We start from the raw sequence: 16,714 nt of genomic DNA, 5'->3' as shown, positions 1-16,714 counted from the left end.
GGGGGCGGGGCGCTGTCGGGGCCGCGGGGCGGGGCAGCTCGGCCCGTCAGCGCCCGTCCCCCTCCCGGCCCGCCCTCAGGCCGCGTCCCCGCCAGCCCTGCCGACGTGGCGGGGCGGGACCCGGCGGGCGCTCCCGCGCGCACTCGGCCGCCTGAGCGGTAAGAGCCCTGGGCACCTCTCGCCGTCATCCCCTTCCCCGGGCGGGCAGACGTGGGGGGCGTGGGGATGCGGGGACAGCCGCCGCGGGGTGGTGGGGAGACCCTGCCGTCGCTGCTCGTCCTGTTTCCGGAGTCGGCAGGGGCTTGGCACGGGGCGCAGGACCCGGAGGACCGGCCTTGTGGGGTGAGGGTCCCGGGCGGCGCGAGCGGTGCGGCCGAGGGCCCTGCGTGGGTGCGGGCGTGTGAGTGTGTGTGTGTGAGTGTGTGTCGCTCCGGGTCCACGCTCATGCACACACCCACACGCCCGCACTCCGGCTCTGCCCCCTCGGCCGGCGAGAACCTCTGCGGAGCCTGTCTTGTGCTCCCGAAGTATCCGGTCCAGCACCATGCAAGTCGGAAAAAGTTTCCCCAAGGTCCCAGGTCCGACTGAGAGGTAGGCTGCGGGGCCTCCGCAGCGGGGGGCACAGAGGAAGCAAGTCCTATCCCGGGGGTCGCTGCCCTTGGCTTCGGAAAACTGAGCTCAGGCCTTGACCTTCCACCCAAGCTCATCATCTCTCGCCCTGCAGACGCCGGCAGTGCCGGCTCTTCCACCCCAGCCAACACCCTAAGCCAGCACCTCCATTCACAGCCCCCAGGTTGAGTCCTACTCCCTACACCAGCTCCCCAGCCCCCCACCTGCCCACCCAGTTGGCTCATCTTCTTCCCTGGAATCTGGTGAGTATTTCCAGTCATCTCAGATCGGGCGCCTAAACTTCACTGCACTTTCCTAGAGTAGGAGACCTCTCTGTATCATCTAAAGAGTGATCTCTGTCCTACCAATCCCATCAATTCCCATCCTAAACACGGAGAGGGGCAGGCAGGTGGCTTTTTAAAATCAATGTCTCTTGAACTCCAGAAGACCTCAGCCAACCTGAGGAAACTGAGAATGAGGCAGGCTTACTCCTCACAGGCCTCTCTCTGCCCTCTTTTCCTCCTAGTGCTACTTTCCTACCTCACCCATATCCATTCCCTGCTCTCTCCTTCCTTTCTCCATCAAAACCTGAGCTCAGGGAAGACTGATAAACTCCTTACATCTTAAGCTTTAAGCAAAAGAAGGAAACTTTCAGGGTGGAATTTGAGGCTCCACGGAGCCAGTGCAGAAGGAATTTGAGGGTAGGAAGGGACCTTGCTGAATCTCAGGGATTCAGACCATATAAGCAGCCATTTATTTATAAGACCAGGCTTATATGGAACGTTGTCTCTTTTTAATCAATATCAAACAATATATTTCAGTTCAGTAAATATTAGAGGATCCAAAGCCAAGCTATGTGCTTGTTGGTCACAGTTCTGGAGGAGAGAATGACACAGAAATAAATATTCCTTATAAATGCCATAGAAGTCCATGCAAGGTATCACGAAAAACATGGAAGAGAGAGTAATTCATTCTTTGGAAGGAGTGGGGCAAATTCAGGAAAATTTCAAAGTAAACAGTGACATTACACATTGAGAAACAAATAGGAGCTTGCCAGGCAGTTGGAGACAGGGCATCCTGGGCAGAGAAACCAGCATAAGCAGAGGTGGGGATGTTTATGAGCTGTGCCGGCAGTGATGGCGCGTCTGGTGAGGGAAGAGTGTCGGGTGTGTTGAGAGTTACAGAAGCGGATAGAGAGATTGGAGCTGGATTGTATGGGCCCACGGATGCCATGCAAAGGTGTTTAAACCTAGTGGTTTTTAAAGAGGGGAGCAGGTAGGTCCTATCTGTGTTTCATAAAATTACCTGGCAGACATGTGGAGGCCAGACGGAAGGAAAAAGAGACTGGGCTCTGGGCACGTGTACTTGTCAAGCACCGTAGAAACTCTTGCAACCTGGTTAAGAGCCTGTCATCCACAGTTTTTGTTCCTGGTCTTTCACTGACTGGCACTTTTTGAAATTGGGAGCAGTGATTTCACACAGGGTATGGTATTACCAAATTCTTATTTTGCCAAGTGAGACCATTAAAAAAAAATCCATGCACACCACCACTATTTCGTAAAACGAAAGACATTTTAATACCAGGAAAAGCACGAAGGCTAAACTTGCAAGATGAAGGCAGTGCTTTACATTTAATAAATTTAGACTGATGAAAAACTCGCTATCTTGTCCTCATTTTTCTCTGTCATCATGGACTGGTTCCAGTCCTGCAGTCTGGTGGTGGGGAACAAAGTATCCAGATCTTTTTGTCCAGCCTTACTCTACATAGGAGGGAGTGAGGAAGCCCAACAAGAATGAGTTGTACGCCCACAGAGGGATGGTGGGACCAGAGCATGGCTCTTTCCGCCTCAGCATCCATCCCTCCCATCCCTCGCTATTCCTCCATATCGCTCTTGGTCCAGCCACACAGCATCTGTTCTGAGTATCTAGATTCATTCTTGGGCATTTGCACATACTCTTATCCCATCATGCCTGAATAACTATCAAAGCCGCTCTCAAGGTTCTCCCATGTCTGAGATCAGTCTAGTTCAGGCACATCTTTCCCTGCTTTGATGTGCTGTTTTGCATCATCACTTAACCATTTCACGTTAGATGCAATAGTTTCCTGGGCCTTCACTGACAAGCAATAAAATGAAAACAGATTATTTGTTTTCTGAAGGATAGTAACCATGTCTTCCGTTTTAAACTTATTTTTGGAGCTATGATGTTGCTGCTCCAATACCTAGCATAGTTCTGGGAGCATTTTAGGTGATGAATGAATTTACTGATGAAAAACTAACTTATTCCCAGCCCATAAAGGCTTCTTTATATGCCGCTCTTCCTCTCCTTGGAATTTACTGAAGAAGCCTCCTTGTTTCTGTGGGTTGAGGCTCCCTGGCATCAAAGCCACAGGACGTGGCTGCAGTGATCAACATTCCAAACCATAAATCAGGGGAGATTTTAAATCTGACTGCTTCTGGGGCATCCGGGCAGAGATGGGGGCTGTCCCAGGAAATAGCATGTATCACAGCTGTAGTCCTTCTGGATACCAACAGTCACTGCATAGAAACAGCTGTGTCTTTAGAACACACAATTTCTAATGGCTCAGACAAAAGGGTACCGTCTTAAAAATGATTACATGTCTCCTGTCATAATAACATCCAGAGTAGACAAAGGTCTACCAGGACAAAAAAGGTTTGGGGGGGGGATTCTTTTTTGGTTTTGGTTTAGGGAAAATGTGGACCTGTAACAGGCAGAAGTTCATGTACAATTAGAAGTTAAAGTAGGGCTGAATATTATGGTGACCATTTTTATTATTCGAACAGGTGTAAAAATATAGTCTTTCTGAAATGTATAAGTTGTCCATAAATATTTCCTAACAGTATTGGTTCAGCACCTGATAGATGAATTTTGGGCGTGTTTCTGAAGGAATGGCTTCATGTTGATGCTTGAATACAGAGCAGCTGCAGGGAAGAGAGGTTTTGTTCGATAATTTTTCCACAGTTGAGGTGAGCTGACTTAGGGCAGTTTGGCCATCAGAGATGGAGGAGGACAGTAGGGCTCCTCTGTGCAACATCCCTACCAAGACTGATTGATTGTACCATGAATCCACCTCTCAGATGGAGTTCTGCCTCACACTCACATGTATATTAGCGACCAGGCTCAGTTATGTAGCTTGTTCTTGTAGGTTGATGAAGTCCTAGCTCTCTTTGCTTTCAGGACTGCTCTGGTGGCAGGACTCAGCTAACCTTCTAATCAGGCTTTGATGTTCTCCTGCAATTAGCAGAAGAACTAGAAAAACTCTACTGCAAAGTTCAATAGCTGCTGGACTGAATATAATCTTTTGCCCTGGAAATGGAAGAGCTGAAAGCACCTGTGCATAATTTCTTGCCAATCCACTTTAAGCACTATTTCCATTTTATCAGTGAAAAATGCTTTTAATACCCGTTAGGATAAGTAGTACCCCCTGATAAATAACGATCAGAGAGAGGGATAATTGAACCCTCTCAAGAGATGAGCACTCCATTTCAGAATCTGAGATGCTAAGTAAGTAAAGACCCTGGAGAGTAATTCCTGAATAGGGCACTTCAAATGTTAACCAGCCACCCTCAGGGCATAAAATACAGCTAACTCACATAGATGTCACATGGTATGTGCTGAAATATTTTAGCACTGGGAACAGTATCGCAACAATTGAGGGTGAAGCAGATACAACAAAGTGTTTACAATGCTTTTTATTCACCCATGAATGTTTATCATAACCAGGTTTATTCTCATGTTCCTGCTTATAGAGAAGTGAAATAGTTTGGAACTTCTTAATAATCCAGATTAATAATAAGGATTTTCAAATTATCTTACAAAGAAATTAAGATATCAGACAATGCCTATGACCAGCTGTTGATGAACAAAAAATGGGAATATCAGTGATGTCCAATATGGACCCATTCTCCTTATGGTTGTGCCCCTAGGACCCAGGCGGGGATAGGGCAAATTAGGACAGAGAACTCTAGGCCATGGCCATCAAGCAGTGTCCTAGACCATGGGTTAGCAAACATTTTCTATAAAGGGCCAGCTAATAAATATTTTAGGCTTTGCAATTTTGTGGGCCATATGGTCTCTGTTGCAGCTATTCACCTCTGCTGGTGTACTAGAGAAGCCATAGACAGTACATAAACAAATGAGCATGTCTGTGTTCCAATAAAATTTTATTTATCAAAACACAGAGAAGGCAGATTTAGCCAGCAGGCTGTAGTTTGGCAGCCCCTCTCCTAGGCCAGTCCTGACTCAAGGTTTTCATAAAGATCTTATAAGTTTCCACGTGATGATAGCTTTTCAAGTACCCTCCCTCAATCTCATCCCCCCTCCCACGAACCACAGTAACTACTCCTTTTCTGTACAGTGGCCTTTTTCACTCTTTACTATTTCATCTAGGCATTGACCATACTCATTGACAGACCATATCCAACCTTGAATATCTGAAATTTAATATCCCACCTAAAAGGAAATATGCCTTATTTGCCTTTCCCATCTGTAGACTTGTTTACAGGTGTGTTATCAGAGAATTCAAGTACTTTTGTTTAAAAAGAGACATTCTAACTCAGTTATCTGGGAGGTGAAGGGACAAAGGAAAGACAATATGGGTCATTTGGAATCACTTGCTGTAAGATAACTCCTGAGTAGTGAATGGGGTAAAGACATTTTCTGCTTGCTTTCATTCCAAATTACACTTTAATTTTAAATCTCCACAAAAATATTAATATAACTCAACACACATATTTGTTGAGCTTCCCACTATGTTCAAGAAACCATGTTAAGTGCTATATAAAATATGAAGACAAAACAAGGAAGATCCTTGTCTTCATAGAATTTACAGTATAGTAGGAAGACACCCAAACGACTGATCAAAGACGATTGTAACCCTCCAAAGTGAGACAGATGCAAAGCACTCTGGGAAGTTCAGAGGAAGAAAAATTATATCCAGTTGGGAAGAACAAAAATAGAGGAGGCGGTTATTTTAAATGGGCCTTAAATATGTTAAAACAACATACTGAACCAACAGCCACCTGAGGTTCTTTTGTGAATGTCAGGCATTTTTCACATAGTTATGTTGTCTCACTTAAGGATTTGGAAGGGCATCGTGGGAGGTAAACCTAGTGGGATCAGAGCACAGAGGTCCTTGGATGCCAGCTAAAGGATGTAGCTTCATCTCAATAGGAAGTGGGAAGCCCCTGAGGATGTCTGAGCAGGAGGTGATGTAACTAAAGCAGTGAGGTAAAGGGTGGGGAAGGATGGGGAAGTGAAAGGGAGAACAGTGGAGAGGTGAACCCAATATTGAAATCATCAACATGAATCAAATTGAGGACCTGATTGAAAGTGATGGCAGGGAAAATAGAAGTAAAAGAAAGCATATGGATTCTGAATAAAGAGCCTCTAGGATTTGAGCACTGGTTGAATGTAAGAGAAGAGGCAAGTGGCATTGCAGATAGGGCTCCGACGTGGCTCAATCTCAAAGTCAGACGTGGGTTCAGATCTCAAATCTGCCACTGTTCCTTAAAGCGTGACCTCTGAGCATCAGTTGCCTCATCTGTAAAATGAAGCTTGTCGTATCTAACTCACAGGAGATAGCACATTTAAAGAGCCTGGATTTAATAGGCACTCAGTAAATGGTAGCTATTGATATTATGTATTCTTGAGAGAGTGAAGGTTTGGTCAATGACAGCTCTGAGATTTTAAGCCTGGGTTATTGGAGAAATCTAGGTGCCATTAAAAGAAACACAAAGGTCAAAGTGAAGATCTAGAATTAATGGCAAGACAACAGGTTTCCTTTGGGACAGAAAGAGATGTTCAGCTGATGATTAGAACTGCTTATCCAATGGTAGAAATTTTTCTGTGACAGTGTATTGAGATACAATTCCTACATAACAAAGTTGACATACTAAAAATTCACTCTTTAAATGTGCAGTTCAGTGGTTTTTAACATGTTCACAGAATTGTACAGCCATTACCACTATCTAGTTTTAGGACATTTTCATCACCCACAAAAGAAATCTATACCCATTAGCAACCATTACTCATTTCCCCTCCCTTCAGCCCCTAGAAGCCACTAATTTACTTTCTGTCTCTATAGAACGGAGGTAGATATTTGAGAGTCACAACATAGAAGTGTGTAAAACTGTGAGAAAGGAATGTGATTCACCAAGGGAGAGAATGTAGCAAGAGAAAAGAAAATAGCTAGACAACTTTAGGGAATGGCTATTTGAGGGGACAAGAGGGTTGGCATGAGCATGTGAGTTATAAGTCTGTGCCATCATGTGACCAATATGTTAAATGGCTTCCTATATACTGTGGTTTTAACAGTGACCAGAGATTTGACCAACTGGTAAACACTGAGGTCAACAAAAATAACCACTGATTTTCCTGAGACTTGGCTTCCTGTGTAGTGAGAACACTGTGTCTTTATTTTAGACTAAGAAAATGATCATCTTGAATAAGCCTTCTATATATGTGTTATCCAGTAAGATAGCCACTAGCCACACATACCTGTGTAAATTTGTTTACATTATTTAAAATTAATTTTTTTTTTTTTTGGCTGCACCGCATAGCTTGTGGGATCTTAGTTCCCCAACCAGGGATCGAACCCAGGCCCACAGCCCTGAAAGCGCCAAGTCCTAACCACTGGACCGCCAGGGAATTCCCTAAAATTAAATTTAAAAATTAGTTCCTCAGTTGCACTAGCCACATTTTAAGTGCTCAATAGCCACAGGTGACTGTTAGCTACCATATTGGCCAGTGCAGATACAGAACATTTTCATCATCACTGAAAGTTCTATTGAACTGCACTGTTCTATATGATAGCAATAACTTGCAAGCTTCATAAAGAGTTTTCTGCTTTGTAGGTTATTTTGTAATGGCTACATTCCTTATTTGGCTTAATATTGACTTCTTTTTTTTCTGTTTCATCCTTGTGTTTTTCCATCTAAACTATTGTCCAAATATAGCCCAGGCCTTCACGGGCTGGTACCCAACAAGGCACACTTATGTGTATGTATGTCTCTCTCAATTTGAATTTCAGACCACATTGCAAAGCCACATGTCAAATATTTTTTATAAGCTCTCAGGTATTTTTCATGCTTATTCTCATTATGGCTACAAATATAATTAATAAAGTCATATTAAATAAATACTTTCACAGATACAGATAATACTCTTAGTTCCCATATGCATATTTATTTCTTCATGCCAAGTAAGAGATCCATGAAAGTTTAAAGAGAGCACGGTTGGCTTGTATTAGTTTTCTATTGCTGTTGTAACAAAGTACAACCAACATAGTGGTTTATAATAATACACATGTATTCTCTTATAGTTCTGGAGTTTCTGAGGGGGCGAATGGTTTCCTTGACTTTTTCAGCTTCTAGTGGCCACCAGTGTACCTTGGCTTGTGGCCCCTTCCTTCATCTTCAGAATGCATCACTCCAATCTCTGCTTCTATCATCACATCACCTTTTCCTCTTTGTAGTCAAATCTCCCTCTGCCTCTCTCTGATAAGGACACTTGTGATTTCATTTAGGGCTCACCCAGATAATCCAAGATTCTTAATTTAATCATATCTTCAAAGTCCTTTTGGCCATGTAAGGTAACATTCACAGATTCCAAGGATTATGACATGGATATTTTGGGAGGCCATTATTCAGCCTACTCCAAGGTTACATAAACTTTCTTCTTGGTAGAAGAAAGGTTACCCCCACCAGATTTAACTTAATTATTCAGGGCTTTGAATAAAAGTTTAACAATTCGGATTAAAGCATAAGGTGTTTGTTTGTAATCATGTTGACAGATATTAAAATGTCTGATGATGGCGATGACACCTTAGCCACTGGAGACAAAGCAGAAGTCACCAACATGCCCAGTAGTGATACCTTACCCAAAGATGCAGAAGCGCACTGTGATTCAGCTACGATTTCAAATGAGCTAACGCCAGCTGACCCCAGAGGAGACGTGCATGAAAATGCGGCTGTTCAGGGTGCAGAGACTGCTGACACTGGACTCACTGAGCAGCCCAAAGACCCCGGTCCCGTGGAGCGCCCCCCCAGTGGAGAAGTGACTGAGGATGCCCTTGCTGAATGCATTGACTCCGTCAGCCTCGAGGCAGAACCTGGATCCGAAATACCCCTGAAAGAACAGAGTGATCCGGTAGGAGTGGTTCACTTGACTCAGTTCAACCTAAGTTCTTACTGATACTACCACGGCCATAGATTTGTGCCAGGCTCTGGGGGTAGGGATTAGGAGTTCAGTATATACTGTGACATTACCTCGGTCGTCAAAGATGTGTTGTGTGATGAGAAAAGGCATATATGAGAGTAATTGGTCATTATAATATTTGCATTTTGATAATTGTTTTATTATTAATAATAACAATCACCAATTATTGGGCACATCCTGTGTGCCAGGCACTCTGCTAGCTACTCTATATGTTATGTAATTCACTCTATACAACAGTTCTTTGAGGTTCTAAGCTGGATATTATTGACCTCCAGTTATAGATGAGGCAACCAGGCTCAGAGATATTAAGCAATCCAGTAAGATTAAGCTACTCAGTAGTAAATGGAAGATATTGTAATATTGAACGTAATGAGTCCAAATTATTAATGAACCTGATTCCACCCTAAACAATGTTTCTTTAACATCACTCAAATTTTAATACATATTTACAAATCTACTGTGAAGGTCTTAAACATTCAGATCACTCATTTATTATCACATACCGCCGTCCAGGGGACCAGAGGCAGAACACGTTCATGCTTCCCTTCAGCGCCTGCACCTGTCTCTCTGGGAGATAAGACAGGCCAGTGCCTCCCAGGTTCCACATCAATATGACCATCAAGCTGGGTTTTCCTGACACCTTCCCCTCCATCCGTGTGGGGACTGGAAAGGGTGGGGAGGCACTGTCCTCCAATCCTGCCTTCTAGAAGGATGCTACGGTATAGGGGAAATGAGAGTCTTCCCTCTGCCAGGCCCAGCCCTGCTCTCCTGGAGTGTGCCACACAGATCACCGCCTTGAGGTGACTCTGCTGCAAGCAGTGAGGGACGGGAACGAAGCAGGGAGTCGGGGGGCCTGGGTTTTCATCCTCCATCTATCGTTAACTTTGTTAGTTTGGGCAAGACACCTAAATTCTCTGTGCTTCAGTTTTTCCTCTGTAAAATGAGGACTTTGCACACAAAGACCACGAGGTGTCCTTCTAACTAATGTTTTGTGATTCTTTGATTCAGAATCAAGCTTCTTGGCCGCAGTTTCCTCAAAGCGACTCTTAGAATTGTTCTAAGATGAGATGAGCTTCCTCAGGGAGGAGGCGGGGTTCCCATCACTGGAGTTGTTTAAACAAAAGCAAACAATCATTCTGCAGGAACGTCATGGAAGGCATTTGAGGACCAGATGGGAGTTTGGATCAGATATGTAAACATACATGTAAAATTTTGTTTACAAGTTCCATGATATCACAGACCCTTTAAAGCCATCCATGGACCCCCCCTGAGGGAACTCCTAGACCAGAGGGTCTCGACTCTAGCTGAACATTTCAACCACTGAGAGAGCTTTAAGAAATAATGATGCCAGGATGTATATTAGCCTGAATTCTCCAGAGAAATAGAACCAATAGGATATACCCTCTTCTTGTATTTACCTATATGCCTGACTCTGGAACCTGGGTTCCCTCCATGCTGTCTTTCTATTGGGGGACCATTGGTTCCCAATTGTTATTGTAAGTGCTACTATTGATACATATCTTTGTACATTAAGAAACTATGTCTTAGCCATACCATTCTGACCGAAGATGACTTAAAGAAACTACAAAAGCTCCACTGATTCAAAATATGTGAGCTCATGAAGGCTAGATTATACATTCCAATTTCAGACTTCTAAAAATTATAACAAGATTGCTAATAAAGATAGCACAAAAAACGTCAGTATGCTCCTACACATCCATTTTCCTAAATTTTGAGCAAATCGAATGAATCCTGCTCTTGCAAGCACTTTATAAACCTCCTTAGTGCTACAGGGAGAGAGCCAACTGGCAGACAGATACTCCCCTCCTCTCCCAGCACCACTGATAGCTTTCAAGGACTTTGAAAAGGTGAACATTTCCTCATAATGAAGCATCACAAAAGTATCTGGATGGAAGTACAAATATTGGCCATGGAGTTGGGGCCATGGCTCTGCATGTATGTGTGTGGCATTGCATCAGGAGCTCAGATAGAAATGGGGTGTAGGAGGAATTCTTGTGAGTATATTGGTTCTAAGAAGGCAGAAAGCTGATATGGGTGGCTGGAAGGGCCTTGAAGGGAAAGGATATATCTCTTTCACCCAGGTTCCATTTAAACCCTTCTAAATAGGTACAAATATAGTCTCTTTTAAATAATTACCAGAAAAGGGGGTTTCTGCTATCTCTCGTGGCAACCTATCCTTGTATCTTAAGTTAATATAGGAGAATTCAGTTTTGTGCTTCGTCTTCAAGCATTGTTCATTTGCTGTTTTATTTGCTGTTTGTTGGACGCTTATAAGAAGTCCTTTTGCAGTGATGAAAACAACCATTTTTCTGTTAATCCAGCAGATAATGAATTCTACAAAAAACCTTCAATGAAAAGTTCATTTACAAGTTGGCTGTTTGGATCTTGAACACAGATCCCCTGAGGAATGTCAAGTCCTATAGGAGTAGTCAAGCTCCAAAACCTATCTGATTCCAGGTGTATCTGAGCCTAAAAGAATCTCATCACCTTTAAAAAAAGTTTCTAAGGGAAAATGCCTGCTTAAAAAAAAACCTGGCAGAATAGTCTTTGAAGTAGTAAACTTATATAATCTAGGACACACTAGATTTTGTGATAATGGGTTTAAATGTATATATTTTTCTGTAAGTGGTCTGAGTTCCCTGAAAATCCACATTATTAGCTACACCTTTGCCTGAGCCAGCATGGGGGCCATACCTTGGCAGGTAGGGCAGTGTGACAAGGAGGGGGCCTGGGGCCAGTGGTTCTGAGAGCTGCTCAGCTGGCACCTCTACTTTGAAGGATCACACCGTTCACAGTTGATGCACTCAGAGAAACTATTTCTGTCTTTAGGGCCCCTTTCTCATCCATTCTGAAGTACAGACTCAGAAGCCATTGAGTTAAGACTTCCTTCAGGAATCCACTCTACAACATCCATAAGAGATGGTCCCCAGCCTCACTTGAACTTTGGAGGTTGTACTAGATCCTTTAAGGCCTTAACCAGCCTCAGGATACATGAGTTACGCCCCAGAATCTGAGTAGTGCAACGATCGTCAGGACGCCTACCATCTAGTTGGGTAAGGCAGTGTTGCATAAAAGCAACTATAGCATGTCTTATAGTACTAGATAGGACAGGCACAAGGAAGCCTTAGATGGAGCACTCAAATCAATCTTAAGGAGTCAGTGAATTCTTCAGCCTCCATTCAGAGATGTTTGTCTTGAGTGCTAGCCTGGAGCGACATTTATTCCCAGAGATCTTGTGGGACCTTATTATATACTAGTCTGTCAGCCCCTAAAAGATCTAATCTAGATAAAATTTCTCTAAATTCTTAGCACCAAGAAATATTTCCCAGAGTAAAAAAAATTTCATCCCTACTGTCCTACACCAGTGCATAAGGCCAATTATGAAGAAGGTAAAGAACGCAATGTTACAACTAAAAGTACTCTCAAAGGAAAACATAGACTACCACTCAATAGTTCTGTCCCTAGAAAAGGAAAAGCAGGGTGTTTAAGAGCAATAAAATTGCTATCAACAGAGACAAAGATGAGAGAACATAGGCCAAGACATGCTGATGATAGATTTTTGCCTCTTAAATGAGTGAGTAGAGTTTGCTCCAATTCTGTTGGAGTATTTCTTCTTTTAAGCCTCTCTCCATCATGGCACCTGCTTTTTGACTTGGGCAACCAGGTGGATGCTGTTGCCTGTTGGCTATATTGGGCAGTGCTTCCTAAATCTGGTGGTATATTAGAATTACCTGGGAAGCTTGTTAGAATTTCAGATTCTCAGGGTAGAAACCCTGAGAGATTCTTTTTTAAAAATTTATTTACTTTATTTATTTTTGGCTGTGTTGGGTCTTCGTTGCTGTGCACGGGCTTTCTCTAGTTGCGGTGAGCGGGGGCTACTCTTCATTGCGGTGTGCGGGCTTCTCATTGCGGTGGCTTCTCTTGTTGCAGAGCATGGGCTCTAGACCACAGGCTTAGTAGCTGTGGCGCACGGGCTTAGTTGCTCCACGGCATGTGGGATCTTCCCAGGTCAGGGCTGGAACCCGTGTCCCCTGCAATGGCAGGCGGATTCTTAACCACTGTGCCACCAGGGAAGCCTGCTGAGAGATTCTTTTTTGTGTGTGTGTGTGTGTTTGAGCTGTTTTTTATTATTTTGGGTTTGTTTTGTTTTTGCAGCTAGTGTTACCCTAACTAATACAGCAATTGAGAGGGGAATTCTCTGGAGAATTTGAATTTTTTTTTTTTTTCTTTTTTTTATGGCTGTGTTGGGTCTTCGTTTCTGTGCGAGGGCTCTCTCCAGTTGCGGCAAGCGGGGGCCACTCTTCATCGCGGTGCACGGGCCTCTCACCATCGCGGCCTCTGTTATTGCGGAGCACAGGCTCCAGACGCGCAGGCTCAGCAATTGTGGCTCACGGGCCCAGTCGCTCCGCAGCATGTGGGATCCTCCCAGACCAGGGCTCGAACCCGTGTCCCCTGCATTGGCAGGCAGACTCTCAACCACTGCACCACCAGGGAAGCCCCTGCTGAGAGATTCTTATTCAAAAGATCACAGTAGAAGCCAAGACTCTGTATTTTTAATAAGTTCCCCCAGATAATACTCTTGCAGTCAGTCTGTGGACCCGTGTTTGGGAACCACGAATATGGGAATCGTGTAAAATTGAGAAGATGGTGAGTTCCATATTGAACATGAGATGAGACATCCAAGTGAAGATATTTTGTGGGCAGTTGGTTATAGTGGTCTGGAGCCCAGGGGATAGAGAGCGATTTGGAGGCCATCAGCAACTGGATGTTATTTAAGTAATGGGAGTGGGTAAGATTGCCCAGGTGTTATATATAAATAAAGAAAGAACAGAGGCCAAGGACCTGGCCCTGAAGTGTCCTGTCTCTAAGCCACTTTGGTCATGGACAGCTCTTTGATATGTTGTGATTGCCAGCAAAGTTCATTCTATAAATGAAATCAAATCTCAAATCACATTATACTACACTGACATTTTAAAATTAAACATTAATTAACAAGAAAGTTAAAGATAGCTTGTGAGAACTCATGTAGGCTTGAGAATGTGCCATTGTTTTGGACTTTTAGGTGCTTTGACCACTACCCTGCGTGAAAGGTGCATTCAACGCAAATGTCTAGAATTCTAGGGGCAGGGGTTTCTTCCCTTATACCTGGCATCAAGAAACCAGAATTCTCCAGAGTTCAGAGATGGATAGAAGGTCACTTAGTACAGAGAAAAACCCTTTCTTACACCCTATTCATGTAAAGGTAGGAAGAGGCTCTAAAATATATTTAACCATCTGCAAGTGTTTAATACCTTTAATTTTACCATCTAGAACCCCTTTCAGATATTTAAAATGCTAGTTAACAGTCCACCATGTTTACCAGTTAAAGCCCATTTCTGTAATTCAGTATGCTAATTAGCAAAGCATCAGACGTTAATACAGATGCAAATAATAGAAGTGTTCATTATAGCTGCCTTTGGGGTATGGCTTTCCTGATTAGGATGCCAGCTGACCACCTGGACTGTGCATATTTTATTGGAATGCTGGAAGCAGTTGGGTTGTAACTTAATCTAAGGAGCTTCCATAATATCACAATATGCATGTGGAAACTTTCTAAAGTAAACTGAAATCATCATAGTAAGGGATGGACAAAAAAAGCAAGAGTCAAAAGATAGGTCATGGAAGCCATGAGAATAGAGTCTTTTTTTTTTTTTTTCTTTTAACTTTGGGTTTATTTATTTATTTATTTATGGCTGTGTTGGGTCTTCGTTTCTGTGCGAGGGCTTTCTCTAGTTGCGGAGAATGGGGGCCACTCTTCATCGCGGTGCGCGGGCCTCTCATTATTGCGGCCTCTCTTGTTGCGGAGCACAGGCTCCAGATGCGCAGGCTCAGTAATTGTGGCTCACAGGCCTAGTTGCTCCGCGCCATGTGGGATCTTCCCAGACCAGGGCTCGAACCCGTGTCGCCTGCATTGGCAGGCAGATTCTCAACCACTGCGCCACCAGGGAAGCCCTGAATAGAGTCTTTTAAGAATTGAAAAGTGCTTAAGCTTCTGATGCTACTGAGAGGTCAAGAAATAAAATGACTAAAATGAGTCCATGGCTTTGACAATGAGGAAGCCATTGTGATCTTGGTGAGAATGGTTTCATGAAATAGTGACCATGGGAGAGTCACCATGGTGGGTAGAGGAGTGGAGGGGGTGGATACAGAAGGCAGGCACCTTTTTTAAGAGTTGAAGAAGAAAGAAAGACATGGAGCAGAAGAAAGAAAGACATGGAGCCAGAGAAGTTTGAAAGAAACATTTTGTCATCGTGATTTTCATTTGCTGGTTTTAAGATGGAGGAATCGTGCACATCATTAAATGTGGGAAGCAGCCAGTAGAGAAAGGTTGAAAAACCAGGAAAAAAGGGAAAACCAACCTTCCCAGGCCCAGAGGAGTTCAGATGGAGGTGATAATTATAACTAAGAGGAAGATATCATTTCCATTATGATAGAAGGGGAGGAAGTAATTGTGACTGGGGGTGCAGTAAAGTTAGATTTGTATTGAGATAGGTTTTTGGTGTAGGCCAGTGTGTGTTTTGTCCATGAAAAAAAACTACTCAGACTTTTAATTTGGTTTAAACAATTAGTGTTCAATATATTAAGGTTACAGATTCAAAATGTCAATTCTCCCTAGTATTTACATTCATCTCACAAATCTTACTCTATTTAGAAGCCTAACATAATTGAACAGTCACTTTCAAGGGGCTTTTGATTAATGCTTGGTCCTTTTTGCCAACTTAAACACTGTCAAATATTTTTAAACTACATCTATAAACTTAATATACTTTTTAAGTACCTCATTTATCTACTTAAACAAAATCTTGCTGAGTACTTAAAAATTGTTGTAAATCTTAAATTAAATTTAAGAGTAGACTAAACAGCCCCTTAGGTGGCATAACATTATGCATAAACTTAGGAACATTTCAACTGAAAAATCAGAAGTCTAATAATTCAATTATTCATTTTAAATTGATTTTCAAAAAATTGTCACTCTAATCAGTCAAATTCCTTAAACATCAGTAGTATAGAAAAGACCAAATATGTACAAAATGATTAATAACATATTTCATGCTTTAAACCTTTCCATATTTGATTTCAAATCTTCCTAGAGTTGAATGATGCATACTCACCAAGGAACAAGATTACCTGGGAATAACTGAGGCCATTTTCAAGCAAATATTTCGACAGAGCTGCAGGCATCCAGAGCAATTTACATCCTCCCAAATGTCACACTGAGCCCTTTTTAGAACAGCTGTGTCACAAGTTACAAAACTTAAAAAGGCTTTGGTCTCATAACTCCTACTGTCCATATCCCAAGACCAAAGTTATACACAGTATCTGATTCTTGATCTACCCAAGGAAATAGGACAACCAGGTTGGTCTTTATCATTTAAGAGAGGTACATATATTTTCTATCTAAATGCTAAAGGCCTTTGATGAAATTCTAAGATTTGTACATATTTTTCTATCTAATGATACCTTTGAACTTGATAGCCTAAAAATAAATAAATGTCTTTTCTATTTAAAGAACTTCGAACTTGATAGAATCTTGCACTCTTTCATGTTCTTAGGACCACACAACAGTTATAGATGTTTAAATGATCTCCAGTTGCGTTTTGGAGATCCCTCTTGATCAAACCAAGTCTGATTTGCTGTTACAATATGAGGTCACTCTTCTGTGAGTTTATGAGGAAGGGACAGGAAGTTGAGAGAGTTCTCATCTGATGGCTTCTGTTTTCTCTGTAAATTAGGATGTGAAGTTCTCTGGTAAAGGAGGTGGGGGTTACATGGGTGAGGGTGAGAAAAAAGCTTTAAAATATCCATA

The 16,714-nt window shown here is 42.8% G+C and overlaps 1 protein-coding gene across 4 annotated transcripts in view; it reads left to right on the top strand.

Moving 5' to 3' along the window:
- Positions 1-42: 42 nt before the first annotated feature.
- FAM114A1 (family with sequence similarity 114 member A1) overlaps positions 43-16,714 on the top strand; it is a 124,083-nt gene continuing 107,411 nt past the window's right edge. For 3 of the 4 annotated variants that reach the window (XM_082464251.1, XM_082464250.1, XM_082464249.1), the window contains exons 1-2: positions 43-158; positions 8,423-8,778. In XM_082464251.1, coding sequence (XP_082320377.1) covers positions 8,431-8,778 — 348 coding nt within the window. In that variant the 5' untranslated portion in view covers positions 43-158; positions 8,423-8,430. Of the gene's footprint in view, positions 159-8,422; positions 8,779-16,714 lie in introns of those variants that run through there. The other variant, XM_082464252.1, reaches the window with a different exon arrangement.

This window comes from Balaenoptera physalus (genome assembly GCF_965194825.1).
Source record: "Balaenoptera physalus genome assembly, chromosome: 5".
NCBI classification, from domain to species: domain Eukaryota; kingdom Metazoa; phylum Chordata; class Mammalia; order Artiodactyla; family Balaenopteridae; genus Balaenoptera; species Balaenoptera physalus.
This window is presented reverse-complemented; position numbering and strand designations above follow the sequence as displayed.